A 19449-nucleotide genomic window follows, 5' to 3' on the forward strand; every position below is an offset into this window, starting at 1 on the left:
GAGGAAAGCCTGGTAACGGACCTGCGGGTGGCGGAGGCGCAGAATCAGGAGGAGTCCACACTAACGACGCGGAGACGCCTGGCTGATCTGCGGGGGCAGTTGCGCATGCTACGAGCGAACCGGGCGGAGAAATCTCTCTTGGCACTGAAGCGCTTGCACTTTGACGGGGGGGATAAGGTGGGGAAACTTTTGGCGAGACGACTGAGGGTCAAGGCGGCCAAATCCCACATTGCGAACGTGCTGCTCCCAGACGGGTCCCGGGCGACGGCGATGGAGACTAAAATGGAGGCGTTTCGAGACTACTACGCCTCCTTGTACGCGGCGGCTCCGCTGGCCCCTGCCCAGTCGGAGGAGGTTCTGGAGCATTACGGCGGGACGCGCTTACATTCCGAAGCGGCGGAACGGTTAGAAGAGCCACTCTCGCTTGCTGAGGTGACTGAGGCCATCAAAGATCTGAACTTGGGGAAGACGCCAGGCCCTGACGGCTTGCCGCTCTCCTTTTACCGCCTTTTCCAGGGGCTATTGAGTCCTTATCTTCTCAGACTCTTTCCCTCCTTCGATGAGGGCCAGGGTCCCTCCCCGGACATGGGGATGGCGGAAATAGCTCTAGTTCCTAAGCCTGGGAAAGATCCAGCACTTTGCTCGTCGTATCGCCCGATTGCGCTGCTTAATACTGATTTTAAAATTTACACGAAGGTGCTGGCTAAAAGACTTGATCCCCACATGCCGGACCTTGTTGACCCTGATCAAGTGGGCTTCATCCGGGGCCGCCAAGGGGCCGATAATGTGCGGAGATTGGCACACTTGGTGGGGAAAGTGCATCACTGGCACATTCCGGCGTGCCTCCTGTCATTGGACGCTGAGAAAGCGTTTGATCGCGTGGACTGGGTGTTCCTCCAAGCGGTCCTCTGGAAGATGGGGCTCGGTCCAAAGATGATTGCCAGGATCATGGCACCTTATGTTGCGCCGCGGGCATGGGTCAGGGTGAATGGGAGGTTGACGGAACCGTTCGCCATTGGCAGAGGGACGAGGCAGGGCTGCCCCCTCTCGCCCCTGCTGTTCGCTCTGGCGATTGAGCCTCTGGCGGACTTGATCAGGCAAAACCCAGACATCCGCGGCGTTCGGATGGGTGGGCAAGTCCATAAGGTGGCATTATATGCGGACGACCTCATCCTCACTCTCACGGAGCCCCGACAGTCCTTACCGGCGCTCCACGCAGTGCTCTGCTCCTTCGAAGGCGCCTCCGGCTTGAAAATTAATCACGATAAGTCATGGGTACTCAACCTTACGATCCCTCGGGCCGATATCCCTCTCCTAGAGCGATTGTGCCCCTATCGATGGACGGACCAACATATCCGATACCTCGGTCTCTCCCTGACTCCCTCTTTGGAGGGTTGGTCGGCACTCAACTGGGCAGAATGTCGCAAATCTGTCCTCATGGATCTGCAGCGGTGGAAGCCTCTTATCCCTTCTTGGCTGGGTAGATTGAACGCAATCAAAATGTCTATACTACCCAAAGTACTCTACCTGTTTCAATGCCTTCCTACGCCGATCCCTCTGCCGAAGATTAGAGCCTTGTAAAGGGACTGTACTAAATTCATTTGGGGGGGCAAGAGACCCCGCTTCTCTCAGGCACTCCTTATGGCCCCGCGAGATCGCGGAGGACTGGGATGCCCAAATCTGGTGGACTATTATTGGGCTGCTCACTTGCGGTTTGTGATTGAGTGGGGTATTCGGCGGAGTGAGAAGGGGTGGCTACATCTGGATCGGGCGGTCACAGGTCGCACCATCTGGAACTTGGCCTGGATCCATAGGGCGGGACGGTCCCCTAGTGCTTATTTGGCGGCCCCCACGAAGACGGTTCTGAACGCGTGGGACGGGGTGGCGGTACGGAGAGGCCTGACGACTTTTCCCTCACCACACACCCCCATAGAGGATAACCCATGGTTTCCACCGGCCAACCACACTACCGCCTTTCGCAGGTGGACGCGAGAGGACTGCAAAGTCCTTACGGATCTTTTTGATGGAAGCTCCTTTTTGATGGAAGCTCCACTTGCATCCGGACCTGCACCACACCCGCACCCACCAAGACCAAGACGAGCAACAACAGCAGCCACCTGAAGTGCATCCTGCTCAACACCCGCTCCGTCCACAGACACGCCGTCGAGCTCTGGAACCTGCTCGACACCACAGACCCAGACGTCGCCTTCCTCACGGAAACCTGGATGGACGCCTCCTCAGCGCCCGACATCACCATCGCCATCCCGGACGGCTACAAGATCATCCGGAGAGACCGCGTCAACCAGACAGGAGGAGGCATCGCCATCATTCACAGGAACACCATCCGCATCACGACCAACACCGACGACACCATCGCACCCGCCGAACACCTGCACTTCCAGATCCACGTCAACCCCAAGACCACCCTCAGAGGCACCCTCATCTACAGACCCCCGGGACCACGCACACAATTCAGCGAGGACATCGCCGACTTCATCAGCCCGCTCGCCCTCCCCTCAGCCGACTACATCCTTCTCGGGGACCTCAACTTCCACCTGGAGAACAACGACGACCGCAACACCACCACCCTGCTGGAAAACCTCGCAAACCTGGGACTCAAGCAGCTGGTGACCACCCCCACCCACCTCGCCGGACACACACTCAACGCCGTCTTCTCATCCAGCAAAGACATCGCCTTCAGCCACGCCACAGGACTCCACTGGACGGACCACAGCTGCGTCCACTTCACCTTCAGAAGAACGACGATCCACCACCACCAGCAACAGGTTGCCCGAAGAAGCTGGAACAAGATCACAGCCGACCAGCTCGCCGCTTCCCTGAGTCAGCACCCTCCCGCCAGCTCAGCGAACCCCAGCCAAGCCGCCGAAAACCTCACGAAGTGGATCAGCAACTGCGCGGACGAACTCGCCCCTTTGAGCACCCCGCCCAGCAGACCCGGCAGCAAGAAAGCCCCATGGTTCACCGACGAACTCAAGAGCTCCAAGAAGGACTGCCGAGCCCTCGAGAAAGTCTGGAGAAGGGAACCAACACCGGACAACATGACCACCCTCAAGCTCGCCACCCGGAAGCACCACCAACTGATCCGCGCCACCAAGAGAACTGCATTCCAGGACCGGCTGGACAACAACGCACACAACTGCAAGGAACTCTTCAACATCATGAAAGAGCTCTCCAACCCCAGCGCCGGAAACAACGACATCACCCCATCGCAAGACCTCTGCAACTCCCTCGCCTCCTACTTCCACAACAAGATCACGGACATTCACAACAGCTTCAGCATTCAACCATCGCACACAACGACCGCAGCAACGCCGCCCACCACCACCCTCCGCGCCTGGACTCCGATCAGCACCGATGACACCGTCCGCATGATGAACTCCATCCACTCCGGATCTCCGACCAACCCCTGCCCTCACCACGTCTTCAACAAGGCCGACGCTGTCATCGCACCCCACCTGCGGGACATCATCAACACCTCCTTCGACACCGCCACCTTCCCGGAGGGCTGGAAGCACGCCGAGCTCAGCGCTCTACTAAAGAAACCCACTGCGGACCCCACCGAACTCAAGAATTACCGCCCTATCTCGCTCCTCCCGTTCCCAGCCAAAGTCATTGAGAAGACCGTCAACAAACAGCTGGCCGCCCTCCTCGAGACGAATGGATCCCTCGACCCCTCACAGTCTGGCTTCCGTGCCAACCACAGCACCGAGACCGCCCTCATCGCTGCCACCGATGACATCCGAGCCCTGATGGACAACGGAGAAACAGCGGCCCTCATCCTCCTAGACCTCTCCGCGGCTTTCGACACTGTCTGCCACCGCACCCTAGTGCAGCGCCTCAGCAACGTCGGAATTCAGGAGAAGGCACTGGAATGGATCGTCTCCTTCCTCGACGGAAGAACACAGAGAGTCCGTCTACCACCGTACAAGTCAGAGGCCACCGGAGTCATCTGCGGCGTCCCTCAAGGATCCTCCCTGAGCCCCACCCTCTTCAACGTCTACATGAGCCCCCTCGCGACCATCGCACGCCAACACAACCTGAACATCATCTCCTACGCCGATGACACCCAGCTGATCCTCTCCCTGACCAACGACCCCGCCGCTGCCAGAGCCAACCTTCACGAAGGGATGAAAGATGTAGCCGAGTGGATGACGACCAGCCGCCTGAAACTGAACTCAGACAAGACGGAAGTCCTCATCCTGGGTTCCTCGCCCTCCGCCTCGGACGACTCCTGGTGGCCCCCCGCCCTGGGCACCGCACCCACACCGACAGACCACGCACGCAACCTGGGCTTCATCCTGGACTCCTCCCTCTCCATGACCAGACAAGTCAACGCCGTCTCCTCGTCGTGCTTCAACATCCTGTGCATGCTACGGAAGATCTTCCGGTGGATCCCCACCGAAACCAGGAAGACGGTCACCCAGGCCCTCGTCACCAGCCGACTGGACTACGGCAACGCCCTCTACGCCGGAACCACCGCCAAGCTCCAGAAGAGACTCCAGCGGATCCAGAACGCCTCAGCCAGACTCATCCTCGACATCCCCCGACGCAGCCACATCTCCGGACATCTGAGAGACCTGCACTGGCTCCCCGTCAACAAGAGAATCACCTTCCGTCTCCTCACCCACGCACACAAAGCCCTGCACGATCAAGGCCCGAGCTACCTCAACAACCGCATCAACTTCTACGCTCCCAAGCGCCACCTCCGATCAGCTAGTCACGCCCTCGCCGCCGTCCCCCGCATCTGAAGAACGACAACAGGAGGAAGGTCCTTCTCCTACCTGGCCGCCAAGACCTGGAACTCCCTCCCGACCGACCTGCGCCTGACCCAAGACCACCTCTCCTTCAGGAAGAAGCTCAAGACCTGGCTGTTCGAGCAGTAGCAGCACCCCCCCCCCCTCCCAAGCGCCTTGAGACCCTCCGGGTGAGTAGTGCGCTCTACAAATGTCCTTGATTGATTGATTGATTGATTGCCCATTGTCGGGACGAGTTCCATCTTCCCCCAGAGGCCGAATTGCAGTTTCTCCAACTGCGTCATTGGGCCTTATCGGATGCGGTATACCCGGGGGCCACCCGGGCCTTCACCCCGTTCGAGCGGCTAGCCCGTTCTGGTGCGGGCACGACTGGCCTTATATCTAAGATCTATCGAATTCTGCAACATCCGCATACTCCCCCTGCTCATCCGTATCAGCGGCGATGGCAGGAGATGCTGGGCTCTGATATCGATCAGGCACAATGGGCCCGCCTCTGGAGGGATGTCCCTAAGATATATCGCAGCGTGCCACAACAAGAAAACGCATATAAGGTAATGACGCAGTGGTACTACACGCCACAACGTCTGCACAGGATGTTCCCCTCTGTGCCGCCCGGTTGCTGGAGGTGCCATCATGTGCCTGGAGACTTCCTACACATCTGGTGGACTTGCCCCGTGATCACTATCTTTTGGAAGGAGGTGTTGAGCCACATTCGGGGGGTGCTGGGATTTCCTCTGCCTGATGCTGCTAGTACAATGTTGCTGGGAATTAAACCTGCCGACTTGCTGGCCCTGACCCGCAGTGACTGGACCATAGCGATGCAAATGTTGGGTGCCGCCAGACAACTTATCGCCCTGTATTGGAAGAAGGTGGAGGCTCCCCCTCTAGCTATATGGTTTGGCAGATTGTGGCAGGTCATCACTATGGAGCTACTCTCGGCTAGGCTACAGTCTCGCACGACCCGCTTTGATAAGGTTTGGCGGCCCCTAGTGACTTATCTTTGCAGGAGCGAATATGCTAGGAATATGCCCCCGGCGCTGCGAGCATTGCAGCTGGTGGAGGATGCGGTGCTCCCCTTTACCCCTCGCAACCTGTGACACTGGAGTGGACCTTCTGAAGGGTGCTCCGCTGGCTGCGCCCCCCCCTCCCCGGGCTCTTTTCGCCCTCGCTGCCCTGGCTGTCCCCCCTAGCTCCCTCTGCTCTTCCTTTCTGCTCCCTCTAGTCTCTGTCTCTACTCTTTTTGCTGCCTTCTGATAGGCTTCTGGTTGAGTGTTGGGCCCCTACGGCCCGTTGTTTGTTTCTGTTTGAACGGTTCGTACCGGCCCACCTTTCGGGGTGGTGTATAAGGCGGGGTATCACTGGGGCGTGGTGGACTGCGCTTACGGACCTCCCCTTTAAGCGACTTACTGGGGTTCTGGACTGACCTTGATGCGCACGACGACGATTATGATTGAACGTACCAGCTCACGCAGAGTCTACGCCATGAGTTATACAACGCGGCCGGCCCCATGAGGGTTGTAGGCTTATCGCTGTGTCAATGTGACCCTTTTATTATGTGTGTCTCAGAATGGGACTTAATAAAAAAAGATGTTGAAATAAAGATTCCCCATTAAATGCGTAAGCATTGAGGGCAGAATAACGAGCAGTCTCATCGGCATATTGAATGCCAAATGTGATATAATCATGTCCAGTTTGGTGGGCGGAACACTTTACCACTGCAATATGAGCCGGCAGTTGTAGTGCCTTCAATAGGTTTTTTACACACTTTCCATTTTGGATAGGTGAACCCAAAGAGGTCATAAACCCGCATTGAGACCACTACTGCCCAAAACCATATTGCCTATCTGTGAATATGGTTACTCTCAATCGCTGCAAGCCCTGCTAAGTGCGGTTAATTCAGCCACCTGCACTGAATACACTCCTCTCAACCACAATGCTTCAAAAACACCATCTACAGTACAAATCACATCTGCAGCTTGCAAGGTGCCTCCTGAATCTCTCAAGCATGATCCATCTACAAACAGTACATGGTCTGACTCTGGCAACGGAGTATCTTGTACGTCAGGGCGCGGTTTGGTACACATCGCAGTCACAACAAGGCAATCATGATCAGCATCGCCACCACAACTTCATGTCCTGGTAATAGCTGGATTCAAACTTGTACATCTCGTCACAGTCACATTCTCTACACTCAATATCACCTGCTCATATTTGGTATACCGACTACTCGTGAGATGCTGTGTTCGAGTTCGTGTTAACAAAATCTCAACTGAATGAGGCACATACACTTTCAACGGATGTCCCATCACAAAGTTTTCCCACTGTTCCAGACTCACACATTTTGCAACAACAGCTTTCAAACACCCAGTTAAAGCAGCAGTAACAGGAGCTAATGTAGCTGAAAAATATGCAACAGGTCTGTGTGCAGTTCCAAGCATTTGCATTAGAACTAATAGTGCACAACCTTCGCACTCACTGCAAAAAAGGGGAAAAATCTTGTTAAAGTCGGGCGTTCCCAATGTTGGAGCTCGACACACAGTCTCACAGTTCAAGGAAAGAGCGCATACACTCCTCATCCCAAGGAACAGGATCCGTCACATGTTTGAGTGTCAGTCCCTGAAGTGGCATGGCTTTCAGTGAAACATTTGGTATCCACTGCCTGCAGTAGCCAGCCATTCCCAAGAACATTCAAACTGCCTTTTGTGTACTTGGTGGATTCATCTGCAATATAGCAGTGATTCGATCTTGTGACACCTCTCTGACTTCTTTTTCAATGTGATATCCCAAATAGAAAACTTCTCTCTTGCAAAACTGCAGTTTGGCTGGCGACACCTTAGGCCCACTCACTGCCAAGTGATTCAGTAGGGCCACAGTATCTGAAACACATGCTTCATTAGTTCCAGATGCCACTAATAAATCATCAATGTACTGCACTAGCACAGAGTGATTCTGCATTTCTAGGTACTCCAAATTTCTCTTCAAAATCTGATTGAAAATTGAGGAGCTTTCCATGTACCCTTGTGGAACTCGGCACCATGCCAAGAAACGATTTCCGAACTGGAACGCAAATAAATATTGGCTATCCGGATGCAAGGGAATGAAGACAAATGCTTGACACAAGTCAATCACCGAAAACCATTCAGCTTCACATGGAATCTGATATAGAATTACAGCAGGATTTGCTACTATTGCACATTTTTCTCAAATCCTGAACTATTCTATATTTACCGTTCAGTTTTCATATGCCCATGATAGCTGAATTACATGGACTGCCTGAAATCTATCTCAAAATTCCTTGATCAATCAAAGTCTCGATCAATCAGGTTATTTAAGCAAAAGTTTCAGGACTAAGATTATATGCTGGAGTTCTTGGGAATTCTGCATTTGGTTTCACTGTGATTCGAATTGGAGCTACTCCTTTCATCAAACCAAACATCTTTTCCTGAAAAATCCCACACTTCAAGCAGGACTATCTCTCTCAGCACAGGAGGTAAGTAATTTTCAGTAAGTAAGGGAAACAAACGTTTTACTTCTGTCTGTTGTCTAGTGATTTTAAACACTACATCCACATCTTTGGTATGAAATACTATTTCTTCAGGTGTACAATAAATGGAGCAGTTCATTTTGCCCAATGAATCTCATCGTCCAAGCAGATTTAATGGATTAGTGTCACACACCACAAATGTATGCATATCCTCAAATGTTCCAATCTGTACTTGCACTGGTTCCGTTACTGGGGTTGGAATTAATTGATTTGATACTCCTACCACTTGAATTGTTTCTCCAGAAAGGGGTAGATTGGGAATTTTCACAGTTCTCACAGTGGATCTGGTAGCATCAGTATCTACAATAGGTGTTCCATTAACCTTGCCATCCGCATAGGGACCATTCTGATCTACCTCTAAGGATGCTCCAAGCACGCATTCCTCCTCCCCACTTAGGCATCATCACTGGGAAGTGTCTGAATCACTGTCATCCATCTGTAATAAATATTGTGAAGCCACTTGTACATTTGGATATACTTGATCATTGGAATGAAAACCCGTTTTCACATTGTATTTCTGTACTTGTCCATTAAAATTTTGCATAGGCGCTTGAGGCATATTCTGATTTTGACCCCTTACATTTAACGCTGACTGATTTAACATATCACCGGTCACTTGTGATTGTATCAATCTATCAATACCTGTCACAATTGCATGTCCATTCACCTGATTAGCCAAATTGGACGTACACTCATGCTTCCAATGCTAGAACTTGCAACAACTGTGACAAAGGAAAGTCTTTTTCAATGACTATATTTGATCCACAGCCCTCTTCTTGAGGCATCAAATTTGGCAAGGGATTTTTCATCACCTAAGCTGTTGGCACACCTGTTTATGGAACTCTAACATATTCTGTTTCTGGTCAATCAACTGCAATCTTACATTCCACCCACAAATCTGTAGGAGCCACAATAGTGAACAATGCATCCAAATTCTTTATTAGGACCTTTGAAACCTTCACAAATCATTCCACTTGCTTATACCACTTAACTGATTTCTCTCTCAACCTCGGGAAATCATTTGTAAAGGACACTATATCCTGTCTACTCCAGGGGACACGTACATACCCTCCTCCTGGGACTCCTGTCATAAGGAAAGCCAACGCATCTGCCTCATTCTTTTCTTTTTCTATCATTGGATAAAGAGGCAGCTCCACTGCAGTATCTTCTTTCTTTTTAGCCCATCTGCCTTCCCATATTTATATCACTCTCCATCACTTCAGTGTTGTTATTAACTCCTTAATTATCCAGGAATCCAGACTCTCCAAATCTTTGTCACCAAAATCCAATTGATAGGTTTTCTGTTAGGCTTTGGATTTTTCTACATCCACTCCATATTTCTGTGCTACCTCAGCAAATCTCTCATTGGTATTTCTCACTTTCCGGGTCATATCTTTACACATAAATAATAATTCTTCATCACAATATTTTGATTCCCAATATTATTTGTTATAATTCCACTTTTAATTTGCTCACATCAATATTCGAGCTTCGATTCGCATTGGTCAGTGCATTTCCAGTAGGGGCTATGTCTCTAATCCAATTATCAAGTTCTTCTGGGGATGGTCCTATTGAGGGATTTGTTTCTGATCTCTGTGAGCCTCCACTATTCTCTCCTGGTTTCAACAATCCTCGTGAATCTGTTTCCTGACAACACATTTGCGAAACTCTTCCAGTAATCAATCATTGTCCTCTACTTGCCGTTTCAAGAGCCTTCTCTGAAATATTTATTAATGGCTCTATTCCCCCTTCCATAGTGGAATTCTTTCTATTACATCTTTCTGCACTATTCTCATGACTTTCTAATCTTACTGGTGTACACATCGTTCCATGATCTCTCAATCTCTCACGCTCCAGGTAAAGTATATATTTCTCCTACAGTTTCACTTGGGACTGCTATTGTATGGATCTGTGAGACTTCTCCTCCAGACAGATAAAGATGAACAACCAGACCAATTGTTACCGGAACTGATTTTGCATCAGATTTATCTGTCATAACTACATTCGAACATCCTACTCTTTCGGGGGTCTAATTTTCATCTAGTAAAATACTTTTCTACGCTGAATTCCAATTCGCAGGTGGAACTTCTGACCTTAAAACTATGAACGGATTATTCTGTCTTTCGTTATAAGGTGGGAGTTTATTCAGTAAAGGTTCACTCAATAATTCATCATCTATATCTTCTAGATTCTCATCTGTTATGGAAGATACTTGAACCTTTTGCTCCTCTACATGTTTCCTCTTTCCCTTACATTTTTCTCCTTCCTTTTGTTCTGCTACCATTACTGGATGCACTCGGGTTCTCAAAACAACATTTTGTCTCCATATCCTTTTCTGGGAATCCCATTTTGCCTGTTCATACCGATTTATTGTACTTTTGTATCTTCCCTGACATTTCTCTTTTTCTCTCCGATGTGCTTCATGCTCCCACTCTTCAAGAGCTTCATATTGTATAGGTCTAGGACTAGGTTTCAAATCATTCATCTGTCTTCTCAAATTTTCTAAAATTGTTACATTAGATGTCCCATATTGTGGAAACGCTAAAGGGCCATCTTTCTCAGTGTATTTTACCCAGTTCTCTAACCAAGTACAAGTGTGTTATCCTTTTTCTAATGACATCTTTGAAGCAGGTGTACCTTCCGGAGCAACAGGAACTCCTTCTCTTGTTAATATTGGCTCAACCTTACGCATTAAAGCTTTTAACAATTTAAAGAATTTCATTATTTCTCACTTTAATTCAACCTGTTTTGGACCTCTAAATTCTCTTCTGTTTTATTGTTTCTACCACCAATCACTGTTCATTCTCGTCCGCCAATACCCACGTGGCTTCTCACCAACCACAGGTACCAGCGTGGCACCTTCCCTTCACAATTTGTTTGCCATTGTTTCTTTTTGTCCTTTTAAAACAACCTTCACAAAGCAATACAACATAAAACAACTTTGTCTGCTCGACTAAAAGAATTTATAGATACCCATTAATGCAGGAAAATTTCATTCACTTCCAGTGTAAACCTTGATAGCACGATTTCACTCTCATTAAGTAAAAATTCTTAAAATATCTCCAGGTGCGCTTCCTGTAGAGATCTCAACAATTCCAACTTGTCATGTATAAAGTTCCCTTTCTCAGTACCTGCAACCACGTCTCATGCACAGTTCACCAGCGCCAAGGAACCGCTGGTGAACGTGTGCTTTATACATTATTTTTAACATAACATAACTTTTAATGCACAGTACTCACAAAACAGCAGACAAACACACTTAGAGGACGATTCCGATCTCACTCGAAAGGCTCCGCACGCGATCCGGCCAGAAACAGTCCAAGCCGTACGCGTGATTTCCGGACGACACGTACAGCTGTACGAGCGAGCAAGTACGATGCGATAATCCTGTAATCGCCGACCAAATCGTATCGGTCTGAACCGCTCCGTATGTCTTGTCTGCAGCCAAACTGTGCCGTGCAATGGAGCCGGTTTCCGACCGAGCAAGTACGATGCACGATTCGGACTGCCGGAGTGAGTCAAAGCTTCCGACAGGTAAGACCAGAGGGAGGTGGACTTCTGGGGGGCCGTAAAGGGCCCTCCTTTACCAGTAGCCTTACGAGTCAGTCACAGGGGGACCCAAGGGACCTCCCTACACATGTATGTACGGTGTAGATGGCGCCAACACGTCCCCACGACAGGGGGCGCCCTTTTCCGCAATGTACCTTTTTCATTAATGGCATTCTATGTACGTGACGTACAACAGGCTCCCATTGACTTCAATAGGGCTCCGAGCGACCTGAGCCCGTCATCGCATACTCGCATTGTACTCGTGTGCTCTGAGCCCTAGAGCACAAGTCGGTCAGAAAACCCTCCGCATCCGAGCCGTACGGAGGGTTTACCAAGCGGGATCTGAATTGGCTCCTTAGTGTATGCCACAATAAGGCGCCCCTTAAGCTTATCCCAGAATCTTAGGCCTCGACGGATCCATACTCACTTAGGCCTCGGCATAGACCTACAATTTTCACAAAACAACACTTTTCTGTGATCACAAGTACATTTTAATCTTTTCGTCAATGTCAAACTTCATCACCTGTCAAAACCCTATTTTTTCTTACAGTACTATAAAAAACCTCAACACTATTTAATCATGTCTATTCATATCCTAGTTTATTTAGTCAAACTAACTATCTGACAAGCTACCAGAAAACTGTTGCAGCAGAAAGCTGGGCACATTTTTCATTTATACTCACATAACATATATTTCCTGTAGCATCTATTTCCTCTCTGGGCTCATATCATAAAACTAAACTGCCATTGGTCCTCCAATGGATGTTTTATGTGAGCTAACAGGGACTTGAAAATTTAGAGAATGTGAGGCAAATCCTTATGAGGACCTGTAATAAGAACATGCCAAAATCATGCTAACAACATATAACCATCACTTCAGATATTTCTGTTGATAAAACCTACGACAAAGGTTCACACCTAGAATGACTCGACTACGATATATTTACTCACGTAAACCATTTATCCAAGCCTCAATTTGAATGGTCGAGAACATAAATCACAATATAATCAGATTTAATAGAAATCTTTAGGGCCATTAGTCCCACAATCTCATACAGATTCAAAAGGATAAACATTTGCTAGATACATCGGAAAGACGAGAGAGAGAGAGAGAGAGAACATTGCAAAAATCGAGTTTCAGCATTTAGTTTATACAAATTAAATGTGCAGAGTTGAAGCACAATGAGTCACAGGAATGAGTACATAAACTCTTCAGCCGAAAAGTAGTACCTGAACACTTTACCAGCTGGCAAAGTACTAGTTTGAGTTAGTTTGTAAAGTTTAGTTCAAATGGGTTTGGCATATGAAAGGAAATCATAGTTCAGTCCGACAGCATACCAGGTAGGAAATATTGAAATGGCAACCAGCCCCTGACTCCTCCTCCAAGGGGGCAAATATGCTTTTAACATTTCTCAATTTACACCCACAAAGTATCCTTTCCATCATACGATATGGTTTCCATTGGTTGTCCACAGTGGACTACTCATGGTGTGATCAATACTTCACTAAAAAATCCGGAGGCAAATTCAATAGTTTTATAATTCCATCCTTTCCTCTGAAGTGAGAAAATTCATTTTCTTCATTGTCTGTTCATTCCCAGACACTGTCTCTGGGTTTGCAATTGTATTGATACATTTCAAAGTTCTCACAGAGTCCAAAATGAATACATTAGCTAGTTTCTGCTTTTGAACAAGGAAAAGAAAGCATTTGAGGCCTAAATGAAAAACCTGCTTAATCATTATCACATTATGATTAATATAAAACACACATTAATATGAATAATTCATTTTCTTGGTTTATTCACTCATTATTCTTCTTTGGAAATTACATATCAATATTAGGTACATCAAAATACATAGTTTGCACGTTTTTATTTTCAAATCAGATTAATATATGTGTCACTTTTGTTTTATATGTTTGTGCCACTTAATTCTAAGGTAACTCTGCAAGCTTCATGTTATCAAGCGTGCATATACTAAGCACTTTAACTGTTTTTGAGTGTACATTACGTGGTCATTAATTTCATTTATCACATATAGAAGTCATCAGTAGCACATTTTATAGGTTAAGTATGTTTAGATTCTTAAACATGTGATTACATTGCATGAGTAAATACATTTTTCTCTCTTTATTTAGGTCTTTCAGATTTTCACGTTTAATAAATATTTCTGCATACTATTACAATGAAGTAGAAAATCTCAAATTTTTCATCTTCAACCGTTTTACACGTTTTATCAAAATTATTGTTGTAAATCTCATTTGATGGTGACAATTGATAGAGGCAACCTTCATTAAACTGTTATCCTCCATCAATGGGGAAAAGCTCCTTGCTGTGATTTGTGCTGGCTTCTATGACCTCTGCCAGGTTGTTGTTCTTTGTCTCTTTCAGGAGGCAGCGATACTGGTTGAATGCTGTCTTGAAAGTGGTATGGTATCCTGTCTCTTTGCTTGTATGCCACTTCCTTTCTAGTTGCCAGCAGTTGAATTTGATAGATTTCAACTCCTTGGTGAACCACCTGGCTCTTCCAGTAGGTCTTTTGGGTGTGGATGGCTTGGCGAGCGTGATTTTGTAGGCGCATTTTGTGATCCACTGGGGGAAATTCTTAGCTGCCTGTTTTGGGTTTGGTGTTGTGTCTGGTAGGTGGCAGTTGAGAGCGTTGTTCGACTGGTCCTCTGAAATCAGTCTCTGCTCCTGGCATTGGGGGCATGATGCCTATGTTGGTGGGTCCTGTGATGGTGACGTGGATGTTGTAGTGGTTGGTCTAGGTGAGCTGTATGATGTGGTTGGCCTTGACTCTGTCTCTGGACGTGAAGATGGGGTCGAGCATGTGTCCTGTGAAGTGGGTGAGGTCGGTGATAAGTTGCTTGAGGCTGATGTTGCTCATGCTTTTTAAGAGGTTGGTTGTTTTGGTATTTGTGGAATCATTGAGGTGGAAGTTAAGATCACCTAGGAAGATGCAGTGCTCAGAGGTATGATGATTGGGCGATGAGGTCAGGTTTGGCACTGCAGAAGCTGGAGTGCACTACCATCTGTGCTCCGTGGAAGCTGTGGTGAAAGATGATTTGCAGTGGGACACTGATTGGAAGGGGGAAGAAGACAGGAGTTTAGGAAACTGGTTCTCTGTATAGTGTGCCAAAATGAGGTACACTGTGCAGAGAGTACAGGTATCCATTATTCATATGCAGGGGGTTGATTTACCAATCCCAATGTTCCCTATTTGTGGTAGTGTGGTCGAGCAGCCTTAGGCTTATCAGAGGGGAAGTGTTAGGTATTTGTTGCACACACAGAGTCAATAAGCGAAACACACACTCAATAAGGAAATCCAACACTAATTTAGAAAAAGCTGTCAGATTTGAGGCATGAGCCTTGAACGTGGGAATGTTATCCTATGGGAGAAACATTCACTGCTTTTGGGTACTTGCAATCAAGTTACATGGTTGTTCTTCTGGACATAAGGTAAGTAGGGGGCAAGGTCCTTAGAACCACCAGCAGCTTTGGTGTACCTGCCCTATTGTGTCCGGGTGCAGAAGTGCTGGGCGCAAGGGTAGCCTCAAACACTACTGCTGAAGGTATGGAGAAAATCTGTAACAGGAAAATACTGAGGACAAGTCTGTCAGAATGCAAAGGGGGGGCTCAGTTCTTGAGGGTCTCTGGGGCAAGGGTGCACCATTGTTAGACTTGGATATGGGTTGAGGGGGCTCAGACGCAGAGGTGTTTTATCTCGGGAGTCACTTGCGATGCACGCTCTCATGTTTTGGGTTGCCCTGGAGATGGAGACAAAACAGGACAGCAGGGTCACTCTCGACAATGGCCTTTCTGGTGCTGACATCCCACGTCGTCAGTTCAGTCTTGGTGAAGAACACTGTAGGAGAAAACACTGCTGTGCTGTAACGATTTCCACTTTGCCTTGGCTGACTGCTCTGAAGAACTGCTTCTCTGCTTTTCTGAGCTGCCCTGTTCCCTGTTGATCTCTGCCCTTCTGAGGACAAGGAATGGACCCATCTCCCTTGAACCTAGAGTGAATCCAAGGGCTTGCTGGCTTGCCTCCTATTTTCTCTGGCAAACATGAGACTTCCTGCAATCCTGCTTGTACTGCTGGACTCTGTCATCTGTGAGTCCTACCCGTGCCCCTTCATTCCCTGACCTCAGAAGTGGATACTGCAGCTGATTTCTGCAAAAACCGATGCATAGCCTCGACTTGTGAGAAATGCTGCCGCATCGCCATTCGACGCCAATGCATAGGCTGCTCATCAGAGGATTCACAGCCGCGTGACTCAACGACGATGCTCCATGTGGCTCGACAACAATGCATTGCATTTACTTCTATAGAGCTCGACGACGACTCAGGACCCCTTTTTCTAGGCTCAACAATGACACAATAGGCTCTCGACGCCGACACTTGCTCCAGCCAAGGTATTTCTTCAGCTGAAGCTGTGTGGGTCCTGTAGCCAGCCTGCCCTCCATCACGGTCGGCCTGAACTTTGGATTTGTACTGGTCGCTCGAGACCTCAAGTAACCTTTTGACTGTTAGCGCCTTCTAAGTGCAGTTTTTTTATTTATTCTTTAAAAAGTCATATCTCTACTTCTACTGATTGGATTTCTGTCGTTTTGGTCTTGTTTTACTCAGATAAATATTCTCTATTTTTCTGTGTGGAGTCTATTTGTGGTGTTTTCATTGTGCCACTGTGTGTGTGTGTGAGTGGTTGCACAAATGCTCTACACATTAACTCGTGTTAAGCTTGTCTGCTCTGTGCCAAGCTACCGGAAGTTGCAGGTTTAGCAATATCAGTCTGCCAGGACAATAGATAGGGTTGGATTTTCAGAGTGGACCTCTAAGGTGCCCACTGTATGCATGTCATAATAACTCTTGTACTGGCAACAATACAGATTTATTAAGACAAGGAGTTTGATATCAAACATCATAGGTTTCAGTAAAGCCATTATGTAGCTGGGGAACTCATAATCACCAGTGCCCATTTCATATACTTAAGATGGCTTCCCTGTTCACTTGTCCCATCTAGCAATTGGACTAGACAGCACAGGCATATCTTCTCATGCAGATATGCCCTCACATGTAATATAATGCACCCTGCCTTAGGGCTACAAAGCCTGCTGTAGAGGTGACTTACATATATTGCATGCAGTGACTTTGGCATGGCTCACAGTAAGTGTGCCATGACGTGTTTTCACTCACGATTTGCACCATGACAGGCAGTCTGCAATAGCAGGATGCATGCAATATCTATGGGGTTCCCTAGGGTGGCATAATACTTGCTGCACCCATGCCCTAGGTACCAGGGATACGACTTGGTAACAATTAGACCATTTTAGCTTGTTTTAGGGAAAGAGCACTAGGGCCTAGTTAGCAGGGACCCAGTGCACACCATTTGAAAAACATCAGTACCAGTGGCAAAAAGTGTGGATGACCATGACAAGAAGGGGCACTTTCCTACATGGAGCCAGAAGAGCTAAACACTAAGCACTGCATATATTTTAAAATAATGGCGTCTCATACAAAAATGTTGCTTAACTATACTGCATTTTTAATCATGCATTTAAAGAAAATAATAATGGAATTTTAAGTGCACCATCAGTAGTTCATTGATTACGACTTCATCCATAATTAAAAAGATTAATTTGCGCCAATAAGTTGTCACCCAAAATAGCCCAGCAGAAAAAACTTGGACACCTGTCCCAGCAGCTGACCCAACCTGCAATCACCGTCTCAAGCACTGGTTTTAGTTAACTAACACCTAAGTACCTCGTGCCTTCTTTGCCATTAGCCTTATATTTCCTCCAATCACAGCTGGCAAGAATATGTCCAGCACCACAAAGCAACCTTGTGATCCGTATGGCATTTTTAAAATACTCCTAAACCAAAAATGATATAGTCATCCTGTGACATTAAGGAGACAAACCATTTATTTTCCTGGATGGAATTCCAAACTGTATAGTCATTAATGGAACAGAATAGTCTTCATGACAAGGGAAATTGTTTTAGTAGCTTTAGGTTGTTTCCCAAAATGCAAACAGATGCAAGCTTGTTTATAGTAAATTGGTATCATTCTACAATAAATATTTGTTTGCATCTTTTATGTTTTTAAAGTCTTCCACTTGTGTCTTCGTGCAACATTTGCTTCCTAGTTTATAAATATGATACAATGTGTAAAGACTTCATGTAAGGTAGGAAACACTTGTGTTCATTCTCATTCACCAACATGCATCTTTTTTCGTCAGGTTGACGCTGGATGGATCACTGTATATCCCGGCATGAACTTCACTCAAGAGGATGTGGACATGAACCATCTCTGGTACTTCCACACAACCATTATGGGATCAAAGGGCCACGACAGCTTCCGCTTCTCTGTGACTGATGGAGACAACAACTCCCCACCAGAGGACTTCTTTATTTCCATCAAAAATATGGACAAAGGTAAGAAATATAGTCACTCTATCCCCCTATTCTTTATTAATTACCGAAGTGTCCTGTGGAGAAGTGCATACAATTGGAATTAATTTGAAGAGTGGCAGCAGCTGCTGGAACAATGAACTTATGAGTATTAAGGTAAAAAGTACTGCAACTGTATATCGGTGGAGCATGCGGAAGATTCAAATCTGGAAGCAGTAAGCTGGCACTGAGGTAAACGGTGAAGGCACCATTCGAGGAAAAAAACGTATCATTTGGGGTTATTAAGTGTGTATTGTTTTTCTCAGGCAATATGCGTTTCTAATAATTGTGCATTCCTGGCATTTTTCTAAAGGTTCTCAATAGGGTTAATTTACAGGTATGCGTCTTAATATCAGTGCATTTTTCAGCTTTGCAAACTGATTATTTTAAGTTCTGTATTGTTCAATTCTGTGACATACACTAATTTGAGGTTTTCGAATTTCATTACTTTTTGTTTGGACTGCAGTTATGATAACTGTATTAAATGCAGTTGATTTTGTGTCCAGGTTAAGTTGTTTGGTTGATTTGTCACTAGTTGCCCAGCTGGTTTGACTGAAATTGCACCAGACTTTAACTTGTTGTTTTATCATTTCACCCAAGGTATAGTTTAAGGGCTTGCTCAGCGTATGCTGAAGCTCAGAAAGTCTCTGCAAGTCTCAATAACTGATTGTGCATCTCAGGCTATGATTCAGTTGCATTTGTTTCCTGGTGCAAATGGACTTTCTGGTCAGAACATAGAGAATCTTAAAAAGGCAGTTAGTTACAGATTCCTTATCTAAGAATTTCCCCCAAGTGTAAGACTGGATCTGTAGATTTTTTTCCCTAGCAGTACCCTTGCACGTCGGTAGGTGGCGTCGGTCGACTCTGCATCCGCCATCGTGTTCGCAGGCATAACATGGCGGTGTCTACTTAGACGCTGGCGCAGATCTGGAGAGAGCTACCCCATAGCCACTTTTTGGCTATCCTTTTTGCAACGTTCTGTCGACTACTTTTCAAGTATCTCGACTCCTGGTGCACGAGGGATGTGCCATTGACGGAACGGTTTCGAGCCTTGCTGGTCCTGTCACAAGATGATGTCAGTGACAGAGCCACACCTCATGTGTCTGTGGTGTCTGGAGCGCGACCAAGACCC

At 47.2% G+C, this 19449-nt stretch overlaps 1 protein-coding gene across 1 annotated transcript in view; it reads left to right on the forward strand.

Moving 5' to 3' along the window:
* Positions 1–19449, forward strand: part of LOC144798715 (FRAS1-related extracellular matrix protein 1-like) — a 1110445-nt gene that overhangs the window by 683185 nt on the left and 407811 nt on the right. The window contains exon 23 of the mRNA XM_078669731.1: positions 18107–18302. Coding sequence (XP_078525857.1) covers positions 18107–18302 — 196 coding nt within the window. The remainder of the gene's footprint in view (positions 1–18106; positions 18303–19449) is intronic.

This window comes from Lissotriton helveticus, chromosome 1_2, assembly GCF_964261635.1.
Source record: "Lissotriton helveticus chromosome 1_2, aLisHel1.1, whole genome shotgun sequence".
Classification (NCBI taxonomy): Eukaryota; Metazoa; Chordata; class Amphibia; order Caudata; family Salamandridae; genus Lissotriton; species Lissotriton helveticus.